The following is a 26,503-nucleotide window of genomic DNA, read 5'->3' as shown; positions in this document are numbered from 1 at the left end:
CTAGTGCATGGGACAACATTTTCTAAACGTAGAATCTCTAGAATTGTGGCTTTGGTGTAGCGGACATTGTGTATAATATATGTATTAATCATTTAATATTCATTTTTGGGGTTCCATTTGATTATCCTTATAATCTTGTTGAAAATTTAATCTACTTCAATTTCATGCAGTTTTAGAACACTGACAGTTTTTGTTGAAGATCCCTTAGCCCTAGTTCTGATCCCTAATGACTTTGCCTCCTGCTTCACATTCCTTTCTGGCCTGGGTGGCTGTACTTATAGCAAACTTCCTTTATTCTTGCTGACCAAATGTTCCCCTCGGGTATTAAAGTATAAAATTGTATCCCTTGAACTTTCTGCCTTGCAAATGTGGAAGCACTCGTTGGTTACATTTTTCTTTAAAAGGATTTCTGTCACAGTGTAAATAATTTTAATTGTAAACATCTTGTGCTCAGCCATAAATGATGTAAAAGAGGCGCGTACCAAGAAGCTTTATGTGTATTCCTTGGTTGGGTATGTGTCAGGAAATGGGAAAATGCATATTTTGAGTAGGTTATCTTGCATTTCTTTTTCTGCTCCCCTCGTTCCCGGGATATTTTCCAACCTTATGCAACTCAAATGGAACTATCTGTGGTATGCAATGGTGGGGGTCATGATGTTCGCCTCACTTGCTAATCCAGTCCATTGTTTTAGAGGAACTTTCCCACAGTCCTGACCAAGTATTTTTAGAAACAGAATTTCAGTTTTCATTGTTTGGGAGATTCATCAAACTGGAGGTTGCAGGTTGTTGGAACCTGGGAGAAAATCTGCTGATTCTGCTGATTAGCAAAGTTACACAATGAACTTTCAAAGATTTGACCAATGGGGAAGCTTATATGTAAATCAAACTTTGAGGAAGGTTTGGTCAAACTTGCAAGTGACCAATCATATTCTTGATGGAAATGCCCATCAAGAGACTGTAACAGGCATTTAAGAGCCTATGTCAGGGTCAGAACTGAGTCTGCAACACCACCCAGCAGACCACTGGTCAACAGCCCGACACTCAAGTCTACACGGTAGCCATATGGGCTCAAGTGGCATCTGTGTTAAATTGTGTCGAGGCAGATGTAGCCAGTAGTAGGAGAGAAGCCAAGTTAGCATATCCAGGGGTCCGTCCGTCCGTCCGTCCGTCAGTCTGTCTGTCTGTTTGTCGACTCATCAGATTGGTCCGTCTACCCATAGACCATCCAATCAGTCTGTTAACCCTATTTTCTTGAGGAGAGCTTCAATAAAGATTTCGTCAGTTGTAGAGTCCGTTAATCGCGGTCGTATCAGTGAGAACCTTGCGCTTGCGGCGCAGAAACCCATCCGGCAGCCGGCCGGAGAATACGACAAAATTGGTGTCAGAAGTGGGATCGCGACACTGTTGAACTTGAACTGACGAATATTCTTCTTTTAGTTTGACGGACCCCTGGATATCACCTCTCCGGACTGTGGACTCTAGTCCAGTTTACCAGCAGGAGCGGAGACCACACAGGACTTCCCTGCACACATCACATCTCTAGTTCAGTAGTTGGACATCCCAGCACCGGCGAGATCACCACTCAAGAACTTGTCTCCATGCAAGGATCAAGTCCCATAGCAGTAGGCCTGTTCTGGTTAATTTTTCTTGCATAATTATTGTACGTGTATTGACAAATGTATAGAAAATAGCGTTTTAAGGATTGGATAAAATTCAGATTTGCTTTTCTGGCTTAAAATCTCGTCTAGCATTCTAGGTAATGTTGATTTCGATTGAATTCTGATTGTTGATGTAAAGTGGGTCTAGTGATTAAGTGCTGCTTTATGATCAACATCTTGAGCTGAGAGCCTTCCCTATATGGTTCTGTCTATGTAATTTCTTTTGGTTATAGAATTTACAGTTGCTTTGGCAACGGGCTTGTTTCCCTTTTGGGGGTCAGAAGATTTAATGGGGTTTGTTTCCATAGAATTCTGTTCTGTTGGTGTAGAGTAGTAACAATATGCTACTGTATTATCAACGTCGTGTGGGACTTTTCTTAATTAGAATTGTTCCGTCTGTTTGATTTTTTTTTAAATCGTAGTTGTCGGTTGACAACGGTTCGACCCTCTCGTGGGGAGTCTGAGAATTTAATTAGAAAAAGTTCAGTACGGTTGGAGATGCTGGTGTTGGTGATGTGAATTTGATTTTTTTTAGTTTCACTCAGTGAAATCATTTATTTGGATGTAGTTTAAGTCAGATCGGTGTCCTGTGAATCTACGCTGATTATTTTGTATTTGTCGAAAGATTTTTTGAAGTTATATACTTTTCTGATTTTGGCCCAGACGTACTCGTGTTGGTGATCAGGAGTTGACATAAACTCCTTAATAAAACCGTGACATTACTCAATTTTGTGATTATGGAAGGGGCAGTTGGCGCAGGAGTCATGGCTGAGGCAAAGGCATAGGCACTTGCCAATGTGTTTCGGAAAGTAGGAATTCAGCCGGGTCCAACTAACCACCTCTCGAAATTTTATATTTCCCCGCGTAAATCTGGTGATTTATCAGTTGGTGAGTGGTTAGAGGAGGTCCTGTATGCTCCTGTCGAAGCACGACAGGATTTAGATAGTATCACTAGCTTACTCAAGGCTAGGTTTGCACCACATGAGTCGAAGATCCTTTCCACTTCGGGGTATTTCTTTCACCAAAAACCCAAATTGCCGGCCTATTTTGGATAGAGGCAGACGGCTACATTCAGAGCTGAGTGCATAGTTTTACTACTCTTTGTGGGGTATCTTGGGGGAAAGGTGAATAAAAAAAATCACGTGGCTAACCCCCATAAAATTGAAACGATCGTCTGGCCACAGTCTTGAATTTCCAGTGAAAAAAATGCGGCGCTATTTCGGTCTGATTTGGCACTGTTTTCTATGGATGCGCGCGTATTTGGTGTAGCACAACCATTGATCTCCATAATAAAGACTGAATAGGTCATCGCCCATTGAGTGTGTACAAAATGTGCGGCCGTACTATGGCGGCGGGCTGCGTTTCAGCCTGTGATGCCGTATGGTGCGCATTTAGTCAAAATTCATGATGGAGAACAAAAATTGTAATGCAAGAATATCATTTCTCGAATTAACAGACCATTTTCTTATTAACCCACTCAAAACTGATAATAATTAACATGTTTTTTTCTGTTTGTTGTGTTTGTTTTTGTTTTTTCTTCATTGTTCACACCTCTTGTCTACAGTCTTGCTCAGGTAATGTTGTCACTTTGGGTTGGTTTGCATTTGATCGTGATTTGTTGAGTGTGAAAACATTGAAATTCCACCAAGACCCAAAAGAGGTTTTACATTATAATATCCAAGCTGTCTACGTGTTTTTCCGTCTGGTGTCAATGAGTCAACACTCAAAACCCCCATCAAGTAAATGAAAAAAGCCTTGATTCTAATTTTAAAGAATCACGGGAAACACTGTACTGAAATTCATTCACATATTGAATAAATTTATAAAAAACTTCATAAGTGTGAGAATCTTTTCTGTGAACTCAAAATGAGCAGAACTTTGACTGCGAGCCAAACTAATTAAATCTGTGCCACTTTTATCACAGACATAAATCAAATTTTAAAAAATTAGTTCCCAACTTGACTAAAGATTTACCTTTAACAACGACTTTCTGAAAAGAAAAAGATCAGTGTTAACAGAGAAAGAACAATTTTATAATTTAGACAAAGTTTCTTTCATTGGGTTGATTGAATTTCCTTGTTTGTTACTTCACTCGACGAAAATGTCAGCTCTCTTTCTCTCACTCTAGTTTCATCTCTGCCCTGAAGATGGATATTCCGTCTATCTTATCACATCGTCTGTCACACGATTTTGGTTCAGTGCGTCTGCAGATCTCACATACACAAATCATGGCTTTCTTCGAGATTTTTCCAGTGAAACTTGGGGAAAATAAACGACAAATCAATCATTCAGTTTTTAAAACCACTTTTGCCGATAAAAATATTTCAGACGGTCCCAAGCATTATGGCACAAGGCGTGCAGAAACCTTCTGAATGTGCGACTCACATGTCAAATGCTGCTCCTTCTTCCAAACTTGATTTTATCATCGATCTCTAGCAATTCTCTGCTGTGCACACCTCAACCATTATTCTTTCCAAATGTACCCATTCCGGGGGCAGAGATCAGTTTTTCTTCGAAATCTGACGATTGAAGTACAATAACCTCAACCAGCAGTTTTGAATCTCCGTATGAAAGGGCACGCAACAAAATTCGCAACGCTAGTGATTTACCCTCCTGAAAAATGCACACGCGGGACGCGTTTTGGACATGATGTCCTATCCAGTCTATATAATGGAGATCAATGGTGTAACCCTATGCAAGCACATTATTTTTTTCCAGGACTTGTGACATACGCCCTCTATTGGCCTTCGTAATCACCAGCCATTTTATAAACAGTTAGGCACGATAGATACGACGGAGGACGACACGACGTGACAGCACGCGACGGCCTTACCCACACTGCATAAAAACCATACAGTGACAGGCGATGTGACGCTACGACGGCACGACGCAACATCACGACGGCACGATACGACGGCAAGACGGGACGGCGGCACAACGCGACATCATCAAGAAACAACACCACGCGACGGCACGACGCGACGCCACGACGGCACAACGCGACGGCAAGACGGCACGTTACAATGTATTAAACAGCACGAAAGTAATGAGAAAAAAGGCGACGCAACGACGCGACGGGATGACACGACAGAGCTGTCGTAGCGTTGTGTCGTGATTTCGGGGCGACGGGACGACGCGACGCAATTTTGGCGGCTGTAGAACACCATAATATTGTGCTGAACGTCATGGTACATGTCCGATGCATTGTGTACACACCGCTGATGTGTACGGTGGCCCTGCATTATGGAAAGAATTTTTAAGTGAATCTTTTTAATATCAATAATGTGACTTAGCAATCTGCACAGTCAAACTTTGCAATTAGTACCATGAACGTCGTTTAATTTTGCAATGTCGATATGTTAATCCTTCATAATGTGAATGTTCAATGTTGTTAATGATGTCATTCAATGATTGCTTCAGTATCGACCATGAATAATACTTATTAATAACACTGTTCCCTCTTTCATCTTCTCAATTTAAATCATTCATCTTTGCAATGTTATTATTGGACCTTCTTCTTAATGTTGATGTTGAAATGTGCTTCTTCGCAATGTAAACGACGTGTTGTAAAAATACGATATCCTCCCCTTACCATCGCTGCCAAACCAGCTTATGCAAGGTATACGGCCATTTAATGTCGTGTTACTCTCACGGTGCCTAACTGCCAGCGAGGCATTCGCACAAGGTATCATCTCTGTGAGCGGAAGGTAGTGCTGGGTAAGGAAATTATTTAGAAGATGATTGAGACATTCTCGCCCTTTTGAGATCTGACACGATGTATCATACTACTAGACTTAAACCAGTTTGCACCAATATTACCAATTAGCCTTAAATTTTAACCCTCGTGATACGTATTGTTACTTCATTTATCAAAATATGTTTACTTATGCAGGCAAGTGCATGGAGACCAAGTTCTAAAGTCTTTTTACTCCGGAAAAAGCAGTTGAAACCCTTACCAGTTTCGTGTTTTTCCCCTTCTTAATCACTAGTGAGATAATTCGCGGAAGATCATGTGTTATTATTTTGCTCACACATGGTGGCCTATATGAGCCAAATTACGAGGAAATTTACATTAGTTAACAGTTAAGGTACAGATAAAAATACAATAAAATCCATACATAAGTACATGCATATCATATTTAAATCGCACCTCACCCTACCGAACCGAACTGAACCGACACACACAAACAAAACAAGTTCAAGAAAATGCGTCATCAATTGATTTTAATGTAAACTACAAGCTTTTTAACTTGAGTTCGTTCAAGAGTTTTGTTATGAATCTTCATCCATAACCATAAGCATTAAGATTATCCAAAAATGTTTCCTCAAATGAAATTAGCAATCACCGAATCTACATGGCAGTATTTTGTGTATACCTGTCATAATTTCAAAAATTTCAAAAATAATAAATAGGCCTATGCTATAATTATTTTCAGTGCGACCAAATGTCATACTTTCACGTGAGTAAATAAATCAGAACAATTAAAGCAAGATATCAGGACGCAATAGCCTCACTACGGCACGACGCGACGTGCAAACCCACACTGTATAAAACCATACGACAGGGGACGCGGAATGATGCAACGTAGGACAGCACGACGCAACGCATTATACACGGCATAAAAGTATTGAGAAAGGAGGCGACGCCACGACGCGACGCCATGACGCGACGGAACCGTCGTAGCGTCACGTCGTAGTGTCGGGGCGACAGGACGACGCGACGCAATTTTGGCGGTTACAGAACACCATAACGTATACCAAGTTTGTGCGGATGTTATTGAAGAAACATTTTTGATAATCTCCATGTTTACGGTTATGGATAACAAACAATCTAGGCAAAGCAGGCCTGCTTTGATTTATCTTATACTATATGGGTGCTGAGCTGGACTAAGAGAGACCACGATTTCCTAGCAGCGGAGGCTCCTTTGGTAGTGTGGAGAGGCTGGTGGAGGGTGAAGGCGTTATCGCGAAAAAAAACACAGACACCTGGATTCGAGTCATTCCTTTATTTCTGTATAGAGCAAGCGGTGTGGAGGCCGGCGGCAAGGGAGACAGCACAATGGGGAATCGATTACACAATTACAAAATGAAAGAAAAGGAAAAAATGAATTCAATAAAATGCAAAATCATTACCGTCGGAGACCCTGTTTTACATGAATAAAAATACATTAAGTTGTAAGAGCAGTTCATTAATGAGGACGAGTTGTCAAGGTGTGATAGTGCATTCCAAATTTCACCGTAAATCCCTTTATGAACACCTAATTTTATAACAATTACCCAGAACTTCCAATTATATTGTTATGGTAAAGAATTAATTCAATGAGAGAGCGTGAATCATTCACCTAATGTAGCAAGGGAATGCTCTCTAAAGGCAATAATTGTGAGAACTAAATCATTGCAAAGCCAAACACACAAATTTATCTTAATAAAATAATTTATTACCTATTTACAGTCCCGAGGTTCACCCTCTCATAGTTTTGTACAATTCCTCAAATGAGGATATTCATAAAAAAATATAATGTCAGAGAATTGTTTTACGGTTTAATTAAAAGAACTACATTAGACAATGACACCAAACCCTATGCTTTGGAGGTACAATCACAAGACAATAGTACTACAATAGTAAATCAAGTCAATTAGCTTCAACAGCGAAATATTCCACAGTTACAACACATGAAATTACCGGTAAGTGCACCAAAATTACTTCGAAAGCCACCAAGGCTACTTCCAAGTTCAGGAGAAAATATTCACCCGACACTAAGGGTAAACAATGCCACACAGGCTAAATGGTGCCACACAGGCTATAGTGCCACACAGGCTGAATAGTGCCACACAGGCTAAATAGTGTCATAAACAGTGCCACACAGGCTAAATAGTGCCACACAGGCTAAATTCTACAACCAAGCCTTTAATACAATATGACATAACAGTTTATCTTGGTCTGCATGGGCCTCGGACGTCTACGGCAGTCGTAGCGCTCCGTCAAACAGCTAGCGATGCCCTCACGAGACACAGCGCAGAACAGTGGAGAGCATCTTGGCCAGACCCAAGGTAGTAAAACTGCCATAAGGTAGGGCTCTCTGGAAAAGTTGATAAATTCAACTCCAAATAGTTGTACAATACTGTTCCTCATGGCTGACAATTATCAAAGTTGTGACTTTTCCAGGAACATCAAAATGTATGACTCTTCTATCAAAATATTTCGATAATCTTTTATACAAGTACCCTAAATTACTCAACACGGAAAACAATTATTCTTACAGTTTGTGGCTTCAAGGTTGTCTGCAGTCAGTCACCAGTTCCAGGGTCATTTGACCGTCCGCTCAGGATGGGGAAAAGATGTATAAGCTGACAAAGTATGGCAACACCAAAAGAGCACAAGGCCCTTAGCTTAAATTACTGTTGCTGGATTGGAGAGAGCCTGACCACTGTTATTAATATGCTTTACAGCAAGACAACTGACTGACCATGGGTAGCCCATCTTCACTCTATATACACCACACTCCCTCACACACCAGTGCACCCAATGAAAAGACCACACCCAACTGAAACACCCCAACTGCTTGTACTTACCATTCAAATGCAAAGTCCACAATCTAGAGCCCCAAGCACCTTGTGTTAAATGCAAATCAATGACATCACACACCGAAATGAATATTTAAATCAAGCAACTTCTCTTGTTGCAGCCCAAATGGGGATACTCAATAAAACTCTACATGAAAGAAAAATAATAGTTGTCATTTTGAAAAAATAAAATGGGCTGAGATGTGACAATAATTGCTCCGGAGGTTAAATCTAATTCATTTGAAATTCTGATAATTGTGTTCCTATGTGTACGTGTTCTGTGAACAAATCAACAAAATGCACAATGACCTAGAGAATGAATTCTATGACCAAAAAAATGCACCTTATGCCCACTTGCGCTTCAATTTGTACACACAAAAATATCAATTAAACAACCGTTGGGAGCCCCCATGACTGAAACTGGGATGAAAGTAAAGAGATTAAAGGTGACCGACCGAATATACTGTTTCCGCAATGTGAACGCAAGAGGGTCTCCGTCGAACATCGTCACTTACGGGAAATTGAAAGAAACTTCTTATCCTATACACCAAGTTTCGTTGAAATACTCTATTTACTGACTTCAGAATACATGTATGTCACCTATACACTACAATAACAGTGTAAAGGTCATTTTTTCAACAGGTCAAATACACAACTTGACAACCACTAAATCCACACTACTTGTCAAAAATAAACGGTGCTCATCTCTTCCACTAAGACTTCAGCATTGAGCAAATCCTCTCATGAGGATTAGTTGTCAGAGTCTTCTGCACTCTCATATTCTTTTTCTGGGGCAACCCTTTTTGACTCGGATCGGTATAGTCTAATAACACGAGAGAATTGGCACCTGTCTGGTGGATTTCCTTTTCCCTTGATTGTGTGCTTGGATCGTCTAACAAGGGTCGAAGGCCTGGCGACCTTAGGATGAGTCTCAACCATATGGCACTGGTCAAAGGGCTCAACATCAGTAGCTGATGACCTCTCCGTGTTGCCAGGCTTAGATAGGTCATCACCAGCAACATCAGAGGTAGAAGCAGGGGCAACACGACAAGTGGGGGCCACTTCTTCCTGCTCCCCTGGAGTAAACTGGCCAGGATCATTGATATAGTAGGGTGCTGCACTGCTTCACAGTCCGGCGCTCCAGGTCCTGAAGAAAGGACGGTGTGCCTATAGTCTGTGTAAGTCATGTTGTCAGTTTTGTTCTGAAGGCTAAGGGCTACCACAGGTAAGTTGACATTCTCATCAAGGGCTGTTTTAGTCGGGTCATCTTGGTCAAGGTTTCGGTTCTCATGGGGTTAAGAGTAAGCAACTTACCCCAGTCACTGTCAGCGCTGTCTGGGGTAGAGATGTCCATTGACGTGGCCTCGCTGACATGTGTTGCCTCTTCAGGCATGGTACCCATATTTGGTTGAGGAATATCCCACGGGCAGTGTTTCAGGTCACTCACTTTCCGCCGACCCACCGAGTTCTATACAATGTAGACAGGTTGGCTCTTGCATGGTCGTTCAACAACCATGTAAGGCTCAGGCTCCCAGAACACGTATGTTCATTATATAGAAACAATGCTCATTACAAGCGCGCATGCGCACTTCATTTTCTAGCCGACAACAATGATTTTTCGTGCAAGCAGACGACGTAGGAGCGCGAGAGTTTTCAACGAGTAACCTCGTAAAATACCAAAGTGTAGAAGCAAAAATAAATGTCGTCCAAACACGACACCACGAACAACACACAATTTTCCTCCATTAGAAAGATGTTTAAGTAACGGTAAATCTCAAAACAGTATAAACAAGTGAATTTACGGACCCGTTCTAACAACGAAAAAAAAACGAAATTGCAAAATTTTGCACTAACTTCATCAATTAATTTTTAATAGAAAATAAGTTTTCTAACACAAAATCTAAAAATCTAACACAAAATTAAAGATTCACTATTTATTCTAAATCCGCCAGATAAGATTTTTAATAATCAGGTAATTTTGAGTCAACCCAAAATCGTTATCGATCCAACAGTGCACGAAAATTCAAAGCCATTTTGTATTCATTGTTTATGACTGAAATGGTATATCCAACACAAGGATGATGATTTTCTGTTAGGTTGCATCGATTTGGTTCAAAAGGTAGAATCGTTAAATTAGTGACATTTCCTGTTCATTACTTCCGCTGTTGTGGACACTGACCAGTGCGGTATCGAGACGTCGAAGTCACATGTAAACACGCATACACTACTGCGCTCGCCGCCACAAGAATGTTACCCGAAAGTCTGCCATTACAAGAGTATGATGCAAGGGTATCCTCTTTTTTGTCAGAGTTTGACAAAGCAATAATTCCTAACTCTAAGGATTGAGTTTTATCAGGACATATTTTTTTTACTGAGATAAGTGATGTCTTTTTTCATTACAAAATGGCTGGATTCACATGATTTGGGGCGAAAATTTGGTTCAAATTCACACTTCTTTTAGAAAAATCTTCATCAGGCGGAATCCCAGTTTTTGAGTGCAATCGAATAAGACAGTCTTCTAGTGCATATGAATCTAATCATAAAACCAGAAAAACTCATTTTTAATAGATAGTGATTAAGATTGGCAACACTCATTTTTTCGAGAGAAAAACAAAATAATTTTTGGGTTATTCAAACCACATTTTTCATTACTCTTTTTGAGGCTGGGCACAAAATCAATGCAACTGAAAAATAAAACGATTAATTTGATTTGGATTTTTCATGAAAAATTTCATTATTTATGCTTCTTTTCCTGAAAATCCATTAACAAAAACGACGCCTCATTTTGCAATCAGAGCGCGCAAAATCAGACGTAGCCTGTTGCTTTGCGTTTGTTAAGTGCAAATCTTGCGCGCGCACTTTGGTAATGAGCGCCATGAACATACAGCACTTAAGGGGTGCATACCACTAAATCGTTGGATTTCTGCGCGCGAGCTCATCAATATTTTATAATCCTAGAGGGCTTTTACAATAAGGTATGCCATAATTAGGAGGGATCATAGAAACATTTCTATCAATCCCAATTTGGGACTGATAGTTTCCAGTTCTGGTAATCTGGCCTCGGCGAGTAAAGGGAACTTCCTATCCAGTTAGACAACCAGCACACGAGACACCACTTTCGGATCTTGAAATTTTATATTTGATGATAATCCCGCAGATGGTAAACTGTAAATTAACAGGATAAAAAACCATGTGCATATAATCAACATCCGCCGAACCAGTGTGGCACAAAGGTCAAATGTGACACTGATAAGCAATGCAGGAAACAAATTGGCTTATGTAATTTAACATACGAAGGGATCCAGCAAAAGAACAATTCGACTACCAGTGTTTAAAACAGTGACAGAAATGGACCAGGAATGAATTAATTGAAAAAAATAGGACCATGAACGTGTATACACACAACCAGTGTACATGTAGTGTAGGAGAATACAAAATATTTCAACTTAAACATTATCTATACAGAATAAGCAAACAAGGTCTCGAAAAGTGGCTCACAGTATGCGGGCTAAATCAACTGAAATACATGTGTAACATCGTTGGACGGAAAAAACTTACAGAACTGTAGTCTCTGAGAATGCAGAGCTAAGCCGCCAACAATAGCCTTATTAAGTGAAGATCAAAATGTGGTGCAACCTGGGAGGCAAACGATCAACAGACCCCTTAAGCAAACAACAGGATTAAAATAACTAAAAAAACCAAAAAACAAAACAAAACAAAACAAAAAAACAGTTACAAATACTTAAGAGCTGCGGAGTATATTCTATGTCACCTCTCCTTAGCGCAGACAACTAAGTAACATCGACGATGGGTATATAGACGAGCAAACTAAATATGAAAACAAGCATCGCACATGGTGTATACATGTATAAGTCTTTGCGAAGATACGCTACCCAGCAACAGGAAGATGGCAGCCCCGGCCCTAAGACATGACTTAGAACATACAAAAAACGACAAAGATGTTGAGATTAGGGTCTCTTACAATAACAATAAGACTTGGATCAAGAACAAAACTCACAGGTGATTTATATCAGAAGAACCAAGATTCGGAACGAATACTGTCAAGCAGAAAAAAACCCAGAAGATTATTGAGATAAATTCTGACATGTTTCATTAGTGGGATCTTCGCGCTAAAAACCCCAGCACTTCTGGAGGGCGCTGTAGCGATTTAACAGTCACAACTCGAGAGTGCACTCTGCGGTCAGCACATCGGGGTATTTCTTTCACAAAAAGCCCCAAAATGCGGGCCTATTTTGAATAGAAGATGGCGGCAACATTCAGAGCTGCGCGCATAGTTTTACTGCTTTTTTGAGTGTATCTTTGGGGAAAGGTGAATAACACAAATTTTTTGCGGCTAACCCCATGAAATTGAAACGAAAAGTGATCCCCTGGCCATGATCTTGAATTTCCAGCGAAAAAACGGAGGCCAACCTCTTTCCAAGAGTCATCAGGCAGCGTTATTTAGGTCTGATTTTGCACTGCTTTCTATGGGTGTGTATTTGGTGTAGTGTAATAATTGATCTCCGTTATATAGACGGGATAGGACATTGCTTCCAAAACGCGTCCCGCGTGTGCGTATTTTCAGGACTGTAAACAACGAGCGTTGCGAACTCGTTGCGTGTACTTTCAAATGGAGTTTTAAAAAAACCGGTTGAGGTTTTTGTGCTTCAATCGTCAGATTTCGAAGAAAAACTGAACTGTGCACTTGAATGGATAAATTTGGAAAGAATAATAGTTGAGGTGTACGCAGCAGAGATCAACGTCAAGTTTGGAAGAGGGAACAAAAGGAAATGTGAGTCGCACTTTTTTTTAGTTTCAGAAAGTTTCTCAAGTTGTACTTTATAATTCTTAACTTTAAGCCTACATAGGCCTAGTAAGAAATTTATGACAGTCTATCCGCCTATCAGGCTTTGTATATGAAATTTCATGATCTCGAAGTTGGGACCGTGTGAAATGTTACTTATTGGCAAAAGAGGTCTCAAAAACTAAATGACTAATTTGTCATTTATTTTCCTCAGATTTCACTGGAAAAATCTCGAAGACAGCCATGATTTGTGTTTGTCGGATCTAAAGACGTACTGAACCCAAATCATGTGACAGGCGATGTGATATGTGTGACAGAATTCTTCTTCGGGGCAGAGATGAAACCAAAGTGAAAAGCAGGGTGCTGACGTTTCCGTTGAATAAACTTACAAACGAGGGAATTCAAAGTCAACTCAATGAAAGAAATTTTGTCTACACAACAAAATTATTTGTTTTTCAGTTAAAAGTGACTTTTTTATGCCCGAAAGTACTTGTTAAATGTAAATCTTTTAAGTCAAATTGTGAAGAAAACTCTTTATAATGATTAATAAGTGTCTGTTTTAAAAACGGCAGTAAGTTAGTTCGGTCACTCACTTTGTGCTCACAGAAAAGATTCTCACACTTCCGTATGCCGCAGTCGGTTTTCAATAAAATTTACTCCATATATGAATGAATTTTATTAAATACAATTTTTCCTGAGAGTGTGTAAAATTAAAATCATTTTATTTAGGATATTTTCAGTGTTGGCTCATCGAAACCAGACGGAAAAACACATGGACAGTTTGGACATCATATTTAGGGGACTTACAAAACCTATGAACAAACCATGATTGAACCGACCCAAAGTGAAAATATTGCTAAATCGAGACCATAGATAATACACACAAAACAGGTTAACATTGTCGCTTTCGAGTGGGTTAGTTAATAAGAAAATGGTCAGCTTTTTCCGAAAATGATATTCTTGCATTTTCTGTTTATTTTTGGCATGTTTTCGGGAGGGAGGCCGAGGGCTTAGCCATCATCCCATGAGAAAAAAGGTTATGTTATCAAGAAATGCACAGCATACAGCATCACATTACCCTCCTGAAGCGCCGCCATTGTTCGGCCGCGCATTTTGTGCACAAACAATGCGCAATGTCCTATCCAGTCTATATAATGGAAGTCAATGGGTGCAACCTGTAAAAACAAGATGGCGGCGCCCATGGAAATAGACAAAAAGGGGGCGCCCTGTTTGTTTGTTTTTTTTAGGGCTTTTTTATTTACGGTCGGAGAAAATGAGCATTTCTTGTCATTGGAAGTTGTCAAAAGAGTAAAGAGCAAAACATCAGAGGACTGTACTCTTTGGAGGGGCTTATTGACAATTATGTGCTATAATAACTGGAAAAGGGCCTGAAATTCCCTCATTTTGTCTTCCAAAAAGCTCCCCCCGGGCGCAGGGGAAACAGAAAGTAGACTGTTCCAACCAATAACGCCGTCTGTTCGTCCTCTTTCTGGTAATCTTTCTTCTTTGTGTCTCGCAGTTTTGCAGAAGATGTTGAACATGGTGAGCACTAGGCTACTTTTTCATTTTGTTATTCCTATTCTTCTGACATTTATTGCGCTGTCAGGGCACTTGAAAACCTCGCACCTGCGTCCGAATGACCTCGGTCGCATTTCGGGCATGCGTTGTTGGGATACGAACTGTCTCATTTCCTGGCCAGTATTCCACTACATTCAAGTTGGCCATTCAGATTCGTTGTGGGGAAATGTGTATAATGTGTCTAACGTTTTTCTAAGTAAAACTACAACACTTGCATTCATCATTAGTCTACATGTAGGCCCTATTAAGACCGACAGAAATCAACCAGTGTAAACAGAATAAAAATTTGCAAAATTTCGAAATTCGTGGACAAAAATATCAAGAATTAATGCAGAAACAATGCTAAATGAATGAAACAAAATACGTATACGTCATTAAACATAGTCTTTAAAACAAGTAATCCTACTTTAAAGGGTTTATCTGGCCAGACTCTGTTTACCAGCAATTGTATTGCATCTTAAGGTATTTCAATGATACGTTTGGTTACATTCCAGGGTCGAGCATCAGTGACCACCATTTTCGTGAAATTGTGGTTCCTTTTTGGTTCTCTTCCCTTTTCCTTTCCATGTTCACAGAAATCACGGTACCCACATAATAAGTTCTTGCGGGGAGCTTTCATGGGCGTGTGAATGATATTGCTACCCCCACGACGCTGACCGCAGCCTTTTGTTTGTATTGATAAGGGTAAACAGACACGAGGTCACTTGGTACTCAAGATGTGTAGTGTAGCCCATGTACAAATGTACATGTACATGTACTGATTGTACATGTACAAGCACCCACTTCTGTAGTCTTGCTTCTCAGTTTGTTCACGGTTTGGTGAATGTCTGCAGGCTGATACTTTACGAACAACCGACACAAACCAAACCTCAGTTTAATTCACATCAACAGCACAAGAAATCACTGAGTTCAAATAGCCAGACTGTTAGGAGTGTAGATGTCGACTCCGTGCCGATGCGCTGATAGACGTATTATTGTCTTATGTATTGTACATGTAGGTGTTAAGCTAGGCACAGCTGGCGTGGACCGTGCGTGTTTGGAGCTTGAACATGTGCAAGTAACGAGGTGCGGGCATAGACAGGTTAAGTTATAAAGGTGAGTGACGTAGTGTGATCGTTGAGGTTGAAGTCGTAGTATTAGAAAAAGTTGCTGAATTTAAATTCTAGACGACCATGTGTATAAAGATGTTAGACGTGAAAATCTTGTGACATAGAAGGTACAGCCCATGACGGTGTGTAACAGCGCGGGAGTGTGGCTCCCACGTCTCACAATTATGCCGATGATTGATAGGGGGATGGTGGTCACAGTAAGGATTATTATAATAAGTTCTGTGTACGGTTCCTGCTTTTTGTGATTATTTACAAATCTCCCAATTTGCCAGTCATAAGTATTTAGTTTTCATCCATCGTCTAATAGCTGCGTAGTTTTGCATTCTTAAGTTGAGTGAACATGTATAGCTCCATTCCGTTTGTGGAACTCACCTCTGAAGAGGCTTGAAACACACTCGAGCCCAGACGAGGCGAAGTGGAAATGGGGCGAAGTGGAGATGGGGGCGAATGGAGATGGGGAGAAATGGTTAGGGGCGAAGTGGTAGGAGGCGACGTGGAAATGAGGCGAAGTGACTGTAAAGCGGATATTCAGTTCAATCACACTTGGAGGTTAATCTGTGTACTAAATGCATTGGTCTCAACGCGAAAATCTTGTGCTATTCATGGCTGCTTTCAAGTATCTCAAGTATCTGCATACCAAACAGAGCACCTCAAACCTACAAAGGAGTCATTGTGCGTAACCAAGCAGTGTTAGGAGGAGACATCTTTTGTGTATGTTGGTCGGTTAGTCTTAGAATGGTATTCTTGGCGTCTCAATGGGCACAAGGTTCTTGTCCGTCACAAGGTGACCATGGTACAGTGTACATTGCACATCAATCATCCACTTAGACTCGATCACGGAGTTGTAGAGATGACGAGCATTCAAAATCATTAACCATAAATAATCCATTGCAACTTGTGGAAAACTGTGGACTAGTCGATAAATGTAATCGTTATACAATCATTCGGCTATTTATTTTCATCCAGAGATTTGCTTGTAAAAACCTGCTGCAATTGCTGCTTCGACAAGAAATAATCGAACTCGAAAAAATAACTCCTGAAAACGATGTACTGAGCAAAAGTTTGCTTTTTTAATATAGAAGATAGTGTTCAGTTTGCGGAATACTTGTTAAGGAAATGTGCCGCGAATTTTCAGTTAAACTTTTCCATGTACGTTACCATTGTTACAAGGAAACAAACAAGATCCAACTACCAATTTTCACTGGAAGTGAAAATAAGGTGCTAGCTTTTTAATTTGTTGAGAATTACTTTTATCTGCGTAATGTTTGATATTGTAACACAATTTTGACATTTCTTGTCAAAACAGCAAGAGGACAGTACAAAAATCAATCCTTCAAAATTGTACCCACCAACAGTTTTGAAGAAATATTGGCCGCTTCTATTGTTCAAACAAGCTGCTTAATTTTAACATGAAAACCAAGTACAAAAGTGGAACCTACATTGTACCTCTAGAAAATATATAAAAGTGTGATACGTAGCATTGTACACAAGCTATGAAGACACACACCTGTTCTGCCTTAAACAGCATCACACTGGCTCATGAATACGGAAATATTTAGAGTAAAATCCAAAATATTAATTTTCTGTTTACTGCTACAAAGGAAGTGGACAATCATCGTAACGTGTAAATGAAGCTGTGTTTTACGTATCCAAGTCTTAAAAACCTATTGCATGTAGATGGAATTTCAGGCTATTCATGGTGAAAGACAGCAATAGGTGGAAAGGCTTGCGTATACTCCCGGTTCTTTTCAGAACCACACATACTCATAAGAGGTATATTCCTTCGCAGGGTGCTACCGCAAGCCTTTCTACCTATTACATGTGCATTGTTCCTTTTAGTTTATGAACTGAACATCTTGCAATTTAAAAGACGTTTGAGAAAGAGGTTCTCTTTGGCTTACCATAGGGGAAGGACACCGAAGGAGTTGCAACTCTAGCACTTCAAAGGGTTCAGCGATCGTCGTCGCCGTGTCAGATAATAGAATACATTCCAAATATGCCCGATTACTCTCTGCATCTTAGCCGGACAAGCGGGGCCAGTAATATCTTAACAGTGCTTGTAGTGTTTGCTACAAAAACAAATTATTGTTGGATCAGGAAATAGAGAGAAAAAAATCCCTGATATTAGACCTACTTTTGTCATCGTGAACAAACTTTTGAAATTTTGATACACTGTTCCATTAGCCATGCGAAGTTTGTAATTTTATTTTCCTCCCTCCAATACAGCAATTTTCAAAGACTTGGTACGAATTTGAGTAAGACTGGTCAACAAAATGTTGACTACTGCTGGAAAGCTAAGTTCATAAGGAATAAGGGATTGGTCATGATATCTCGTAAAATACGCTTTTATATAAATGCCATAATGAAAATGCTTTAACCAAAACACAAAATCATGTAGATAACCTGGCTATTTATTCCCAAAATACCTCCACAAGAAAGCTCTCATTAAGGGCAACGACTGCACATACATTTAGGGCACACGGCGTAAAGCAAGCAACTGCACAGGCATTAAATTTGATGTTGTTATGAGATCATACCAAGCACAAACAAATGGGCGAATATTCAATTTCCTATACCTCAGTACACAAAGTTTTAGGGATGCAGATTACCAGCGACAAATTGCAGCGGGGATCATGGGGTATAAAGGGGTTTCGTGGTTGTGGAACGATGGTGCGTAGCTAGCGCTCGCTGCGCTTGGCTATGGACATGCCAGGCATGCCAGAAAGCGGCAATTGGCGAGATGTTATAGCGCAGGTAGTTAAAACTCCTTCTGTGTCCTTCTATGGGCTTACTGGTCAGGGTATATACTTACATCCTGAGCCCGAGTAAAAAAATTTACAACAGCAAAGCACTGTAGGTTAAAATTTAGCACCACTATACGTGAAGAAATGGCCAAAGCATCGAAGAAGTTCTCCAGAATGACATTGCAGCTTAATAATACATGTGTTGAAATTTGCGTTAGTGTAAAAACACATTACGGCTTCAACTTCCTTTCAACGGCGAAACAAGAATTTAAATAAATGTCACGTGGAGGTGCATGTTCATGAGATTGCATTTAAATGATAATACAAAGGCTCTTTAAATAATCAATGAAAAACCGAACAAAATCTAACATCTGTTCTTTTAACGTCGAATGACCTTTAGTATAAGACGGGATAGGGTTGAGGTACTATACATGTATGTTGCCAATTCTAAAATGGCTGATTGGTACTGAAGTGGTAATATGGTTCATTTACATTATTACAAGGCGCTTATTGTGGTCGTGTAAAGATTAACCTGATTACTATGATAAAGTAGGAGGCGTCAGTAGTGCTCGAAATAGGTGTTTATGATACGTATGACTGATTTGATTTAGAATTAAATCTGTAAAGGAAACACAAATTAAGTGAAGTTTTAATAACCATACAGGAACGGGCAGCATTAGAAGAAATTAAAGAACTTTTACAGGACCACTTCCGGTATGACATAGAGCTATAAGGCCTCTCTTCAAGCACATTCACAGTGTCTGTGTTGAAATACCTTGAAATTGAAATTAATACTCGGCTCAAATTTGAAACTCCCTCTTCGATATAAATTTTTGTTCAGAAATACAAATAAGACGGTGATATTTCACTACTTTCAGATATATATCCTACTTGGTTAGAGCTTTATTAGCTCTCTTTTATCATCCATTTAATCATTTGCAATTGCAATACATTGTATGGCATTGCTTTGCATTGCATTTCGTCGTATTGCATTATGATCGGGTTCATGACCAGTGTTTACAAATTCGAAGTGGCTATAATCGTGGTTACCATAACGCAGAATTGCACAGTTATCATAGCAAATCCATGTAAGATTCCAATTTTCATTCAAACATCTGGCATTGCGATAGCCTAGGCCTAAGCGGTACGTATGCTGTTCATCGAGTGCTTCGTGCTGGGTTTGAGCCACGCTTGTGCGTCTTTGTTTTTTCTTTTTTTTTCTGTACCTTTATTGTCTTTATCACAATCACATCAAATGTTTACTTGACATATATGTTTTTCTTTTTTGTAGATATTATATCCCTGAAGGTGTTTTTAAATCGAGAGAAAGTCTGATATTCATTTGTTATAGACTGGTTTTGTTTTCAGTGCAATAGATTGAAGAAACCATGGATGAAACGCACAGAAGGAGTTCAAACTCTGTGTCCTTCTCCATGGTGCAACGGAAGTAGACAGCTACTTGTTTAAATTTCCGTAACTATACAAATAATGTTATCTGCATTCTCTTTCTGCATGAAGGATACGACATTAAGCCAGGACGGTACATACGTTCATACAAATAGGTTTCCCCGCGTTTCCGCGAATTTTTACCCACAAAATACAGGTCAACGCTACAAAGCTGTATTAGGGACATGGTGAAAAACAAAAAAACCCAAAGTTTTCTCCTTGGTGGTGCTCGATTTACTTAAAATATCTGCATAGCAAAAACTACTATGCAGTATTTGGTTTGCATTGCAACTGCCTAATTTTGTGCAGCAGTTTTTTTTTCATAATATAATGTCATGAGATGAATAGATATCCACCTAAAGGAAAACAAAACAAACTAAGTCTTCAACAATGGTCTTTCAAATCATTTTCAGAACAAAAAATTACGTCTTAAATTAATCAAGGACAGCAATGAGTTCTTAGTATAGGGCCGGAATTTTTCAAGTGGGTAAAGTAAGTTTAAAATACATACAGTAAAACACCTGCGCACGAAATCCGCCTAAAAACGGCTGCACGTGATGAACACCAAAATCCAAACACACCTGGGTATCCTGCTCTTTTTTTCTGATGAAATATATTATACTGTTGAAAGAATCTGTCCTTTATTTTGCTTGCAAAAGTGTGAACACTTCTGTTGGTTTTCTTGTGTGGCTGGCGATGGCTTACAGGCGAAAGGATATGCTGACGTATCCTATAGTGTGGCGCACTATATATAATATATTTTTTTACTTTGAATTTCCTTATAAATAAAATCGGACACTCCCAACATTCTGATTCACAAATCTTGTATTTACAACAATGTGACCCGCTATAAAGTTCCGATGAAAGTGTAATTTTGGCTTGATTTCGGCAATTTTTTCGAAAGTCCAAAATGAACGTTTTAAAAATGGGCCCCAAAATACGAAAAAGATCTTCTAACAAACTCGTGGTTAGGTGAAATGAGCTAATAATACGGCAAAGAAAAAATAACATAGCCATGGTTACGATTACGTGCATCTCGAAAATATGGTCCGGGTAGGTCGGAAAAGGTTTCTTTTCGGTCGATTTAATGTGCTGATTGAATGGCATGAATGGGGATGAACGCCTCCAAAATGTGATTAAAACTTGCTTTAATCTATGTTAAAATGTCAACAGTCGACAATTCATAAGAATGATGGACAATTCACATCACCGTGCACAACGTTAGTTAGGCAATCACGACCTCAAACTGACCAACGATATCCGTATATTGCTTGGTAAAGATGCCCGATTCATGATCCAGATTGGACAGGCGGGCGATGAACCTCGTGCCGTGGCAGGAAATTTTGTGGAAACACGCTCGCTTCAAGTAGGCCCTACGAGGAAACTGTCTCAAATTAAACTCAGTCTCAAATTAAACAGAAACTACGTACATAGACACGAGACCAAGCTGTGTGGATTAACGTGCAGAAATCTTCTTGCAACATCGATGTTTTTTCGACGGGTAGCTGAAAGGTTACCTACATGTACGTGTACGGCTGATGCAGTTTAAATAACTAGGCTATTTCTACCGGGAAGTGTAGACTGGTTGCAAAATTTTCATCTCGCGTTCTTTTGAGTATAAAGCGCGGCGCGGTGGGAACCAGCGCAGCATTAAATTGAGCTTTGCGTACGTGTTTTCACCTCTGCGACAGCAGAACGTGAAGGGAACTCGTGAAAATAACTGAATTTTCTTCTCAAAAGTTGTAAATTAATGCTGGAAAATTTATAAACACGTCAAGCGTTTAAATGTGAAAAAGGTTGTTCATGGGTGATTTTTGAAGACAGAAAAGACAACAGGATTTACATGTATTACTTTTTGTTAGTTTTTTTAAATTTGTTTTTCTATCTTGTCTATAAAAACTGTAAGATTGCGCCGAAAAAATAGGGTCGGTCGGGAAACCGGCCCGTAGTTTTTGGCCCGATTAGCAGAGTTAATCAACTCCCGTTTGGGAGTGCTCAGCTAAATTCTTGCCCAATTTCCGGAGGCCACCTTTTTTCAATTTCAGACGAAATTTCATGACACTGAAGGTTAAACAGCATATATTATGAAGGTTATTGTAGTGCAAGTATTTCACAAAGGGCTTGATGAAGTTTGTTTCTAAGGAATTTATCGACACTGTAATTAGGAAAGTCGACGTGCGCAACGTTAGAGGCCTGTAATACTTATATACATATACAATCTTATTGCAAACGATCAGACGATGCACTGTGTAAGCGTAATTCAGTTCATTAATTTTACATTTGCACTACTTTCAACTTCCACTTGACACGTTCAGAAGTTAAAACGTACGTGTAACGACGACTACGTGTTGTTGGTGCATGCAGTACATACATGTACATGTACACATTGTACATTTTGCATTGCAAACCGTGCCAGTGGTGTATTTTTTCCGTGGGAGGGCGAGTAAAAATATGACTTATTAATGAGGCCTTCTGTTTAATGAACCCCAGTGACCCAGCATACCGCCTGTGCGCAGTGTACTGTACATGTACTGTACGTGTATGCACCATGACCGCCATCGGATCACTCCAAGCCGATTTGGCGCAATTTTGATGAATGCAAACAAGCGGCAGCCAGTATTATTCATGTCAGAAAACATCAACAATCTTGAAATACTTAAAACTCAGTTGCGCATTTTTTGTCTGTCGTTAAAACTTAACTGATTTTATTCGGTTGCAGTACAATATGAATGGTATACATTAGTGAATAGCGTGTTTCTTGGCTTGGCTTCGCAAACTGATATCATCATGAAGGTAGTGGTCTATGTCGACAGCAGACCGCGCTCGTGATTGATTAGGCAGATGCAGGATCTGCAGGTCTGGCTGCAGCAAGCGAAGAACTATCTAAAATGTAACCAACTATTATATTCTATTCTCGGCATATGAAGCATTCACAGAATAAAACCTCAACTTGAAGTGCGGTCACGGTGCACACACGTATATAGTACACTGTGCACAGGCGCGGCAGCGTAATTTTTTTCCCAGGAAGGTTAGGGTAATTACCATATACGGGCGTGGCTAACTGCAAGCCCGATATCAGGTAGGTGGACACTTAGCAACTTAACCGCCAAAGTGAATGTTAGGCTTTACTTTCCTATCATTAAACATCCTCCAGCCAACTATTGAACTTATTCCCGACAAAGAAAAATATTACTACATGTAGACTCGAATCCTCGGCTTGTTGGTTCTAAGTATAACGCTTTTCTACTAGAGCTACCATGCAATTTGTTGTGTCTTATACTTAAACTGCAAACCTGGGCTTTTGACTTTGAAAGGCGCGGTGCTGTTGTCCCACTTGTTTCCCTTTTTTCCATCTGGACGTATACCTTAATTTGCAAAGAAAAATGCGAAATAAAAAAACAGAAATGATCCGCTTTACCAAATAAAATCTGCGTACGATTTTCAGTAGAGGGGTCTTCGGGGGTTGCTCCTTACTAAATTGATCGTGTTTATGATGAGGAGATCGCCCATTTTATCGGAAAATATCCTTTTCCTCTACATTGCCAAGAATTGTATTTGTTTTAACGCCTTATGGAGAACTTAGCATCTAGTTGACTTGTGGAATGTTTTAATTTGCGGAAACGAGTCCCCAATCAACACATTGACAAGCTGTTCTTATTTTGATGTTCAGCATGAAACGTAAACTCGCTAGTCTGCTGGTGGTGTTGACGATGATGATCTTATCAACGGGTATTACTGCAAATAATCAGCAGCTGGACATGGAGGTTCTCCATCAACAGGCTCGCCCTCATCATCATCACCACCACTACTACAGCCACAAACGCCATCGCCATAATAGTGACATCGCAGATGATGAGGGTGAAGATTTAACATCACGAGAGGATGGTGATGCGGCGAGGTAAGTGTGGCAATGGTCGATCAACATTTACATGCACATGTGTATCCAGTCCGCAGACGTGATCTTGTCAAAAATTCAAATATGTTTGCTCTGTGGCTTATTGATGTCTTTAATTTGAGAGAGGGGGAGGGGAGAGAGGTTGGGGAGAGAAAGCAAGAAAGGGAAATGTGTAGAAAAGGAATCACTTTTTTGTCCTTTAAAATTCTACAGACGGGGTATAGTTCTGGTTGTAAATTACTGTTCTGATGGATAACTGTGATGGAACTACACATGGTTTTTAAATAAGGCCTATGTCATTGTTAGGGATTCTCTTGTTCTTTGTATTAAAATTAGACCTACCCGTGTAGTCTTGAACAGGGAAAAGTTCATTGTTAGTGGCATAATTACCTGTTGCCCGTAAAAAGTTTATTTGTTTTACATAAAACGTTATGTTTTGATTGACATCGTTTTATTGCCTAGACATGGCATGCCATAGCAAGAGAAATTTTATATGGGGGGAAAAGCAGGAAAACAAAAACTTTTAAAATTTACCATATAAAATGAACAATTTCTAATTGTGCAGAGGGTTTGAGCATAGAGGAAGTATGGTTGGAGAGAGAAACCATGAACATAATCGCATTTACATGCAGCACTGATTTATTGTAAGGCACTGGATTAAGTGCCTAACACTATTAAACAGAGACGCAGTAAAGTTTCCACAGCCGTGGTTGACGCCTCAAACATGTTTTCGACATGTGTTTGCTGATCATGGAATGATTCATGCGCATTTTACAAGCATACGTCCACGTGCCAATATGCATCAATCCCTGAGTGTGGTCTTGGCCATGAATTATGCTGAGAGTGTTTATTTACAAGACTTCTGACACAGATTGTGTTACGTTTGTTACACTAAAGTCAGACGAGCTGGGGACCTCTGAGACTGCTGTGTAAACAGACACGTGTATTTCAGAGGTAACTGGTCTACATGTACTCTGCTTTGTCTTATATACGGTAACGCATGGACAAAGATACCAGCACTCGTTGTTGGGTGTGACAGTTTGAGACTACCGTCTCCTTGAAAAGGACACTAAAGTTTTGTGTCCAAACGATTTGTCCAAATTATTTTCAGCGTTGAAAGTTAGCAGACCCACTATTTGTGAAAGCGTCTACTTCTTGATTACCTATTTAATATTATTTGGTGCAAATTTGTACTCCTCCAAACTGCATTGGATTAGTTTATTAATATGTTCCTTGAATTAGAAATAGTCCAAGTGACATTGTGCTAATATTGTAATACATGCAATTGATTTCAAACATAAAAAAGGAATAAAACATAAATAAATAAAACCTAACTAAGTAACTGAATGACTGACTGACCGATTGACTGACGAGAAGGTCACACACAAATTAGCACTGTGTGTTGCCTACCTTGTGTAGACATTTCTTTGTTTTAGTCTTAAGAAAACTTCGTTAAAATACTCGTGAATTTTTCTTGAACTGTGAACACTTTTTCAAGCTTGAGTTTCGATGATTTGCTTGATAATTTCTCTTCATTTTGCGGCAAGTAACCCTGACCCCCAAAATTCCTCTAAACCTGTTTTAAGAAAGGGGGTCACCTGATGTGGACCGAGTTTGGTCCGCACAAGGTTCACACAACCTGCATTACAATATATGGACGTCTTTTGTTCACGAGTCCACACTGGGTATGCAAGGTTTGTACACAACAGAACAAGACAAAACAAAAAGACGACTCCTTCCGATCAATCTATCATGCCAATGGATACAGTATATAGACGAGCGAGATCAGTGGCGCATGGGGGGAGGGCTGGGGCTTGAAGCCCCAAATAAGTGGTTTTTTTTTCTTTCTGGAAAAACTATGATGCAGTCTTCACGTAATTTGAGTAAGCCGTATATCCGTCCCGTGGCGCAACCAGAGGGGAGGGGCCAGGCTTAAGTATCATGGGGGTGAGTTCGTGGGTGCGCCACATAGAGACGGGTTACTGAGTCGGTGTTTGGTTTCAGGACATTCGCATTAAAAGTGAGGTTGGTCTCAGGACTTGCTATACCGTACTGTGTACATTGCAGAAGGTCAGTACCTGATTCCATTTTTTTTAAACTGTGCATATGGTGAAGATTCAGAGATCATGGGAATTCAATTCCGGGTACAAGTTCATGTTCCACTTATAAACAGAAAGAAAAATCCAAAGCGGAACCTATCTGATATCTTGGGAAGTCTCAGTTCAGGCGGAATTGCGGATCTAGTAGCGGCACCGACCCTGCAGCGCCCGCTAGGGTCACATTAAAATCAGAGACTTGTTCCATTCACTTACACCCTACATGTTGATTGGTATCCTGTCTTCATGTTGTGGCGTATGCTTGAGCAGAACTAGTAGAGTAAATAGGCCCTTCTTGTATGCATTGAGACTATCAAAATCAAAATTTTTCGCGGGAACCTCGTTGACGTGACACCGGACTTGTCGTATGAATGGTTTTGCATCTAGTCTTGCCTCCACCGCACGTTCGTCTCTGTCACTAATATCGTTTGTTGGCCTGTATATTGTGCAAACTAAATAAAAATACATCTACTTCCATGTTTTGATCAATAGCATACAGTTTTATACTCTTTTAGCAAAAAATTACTTCTTTTTCATTGAGCTAGTTGGTTTAAAATTGAACTAAAAATGAAAAAAACTAAAAATATTAAAATAGAAATGAGGCAAAGT

The 26,503-nt window shown here is 39.8% G+C and overlaps 1 protein-coding gene across 1 annotated transcript in view; it reads left to right on the top strand.

Annotated features, from left to right (window-relative positions):
• The first annotated feature begins 13,943 nt into the window (after positions 1–13,943).
• Positions 13,944–26,503, top strand: part of LOC110988980 (uncharacterized) — a 39,387-nt gene continuing 26,827 nt past the window's right edge. Inside the window, exons 1-3 of the mRNA XM_087137656.1 lie at positions 13,944–14,568; positions 15,603–15,699; positions 23,574–23,801. Coding sequence (XP_086993782.1) covers positions 23,575–23,801 — 227 coding nt within the window. The 5' untranslated portion in view covers positions 13,944–14,568; positions 15,603–15,699; position 23,574. The remainder of the gene's footprint in view (positions 14,569–15,602; positions 15,700–23,573; positions 23,802–26,503) is intronic.

Source organism: Acanthaster planci, linkage group LG06, assembly GCF_054643075.1.
Source record: "Acanthaster planci isolate LZ-2023a linkage group LG06, COTS_SCS, whole genome shotgun sequence".
Classification (NCBI taxonomy): domain Eukaryota; kingdom Metazoa; phylum Echinodermata; class Asteroidea; order Valvatida; family Acanthasteridae; genus Acanthaster; species Acanthaster planci.
The sequence above is the reverse complement of the archived record's forward strand: the minus strand, read 5'-3'. Positions and strand labels throughout refer to the sequence as shown.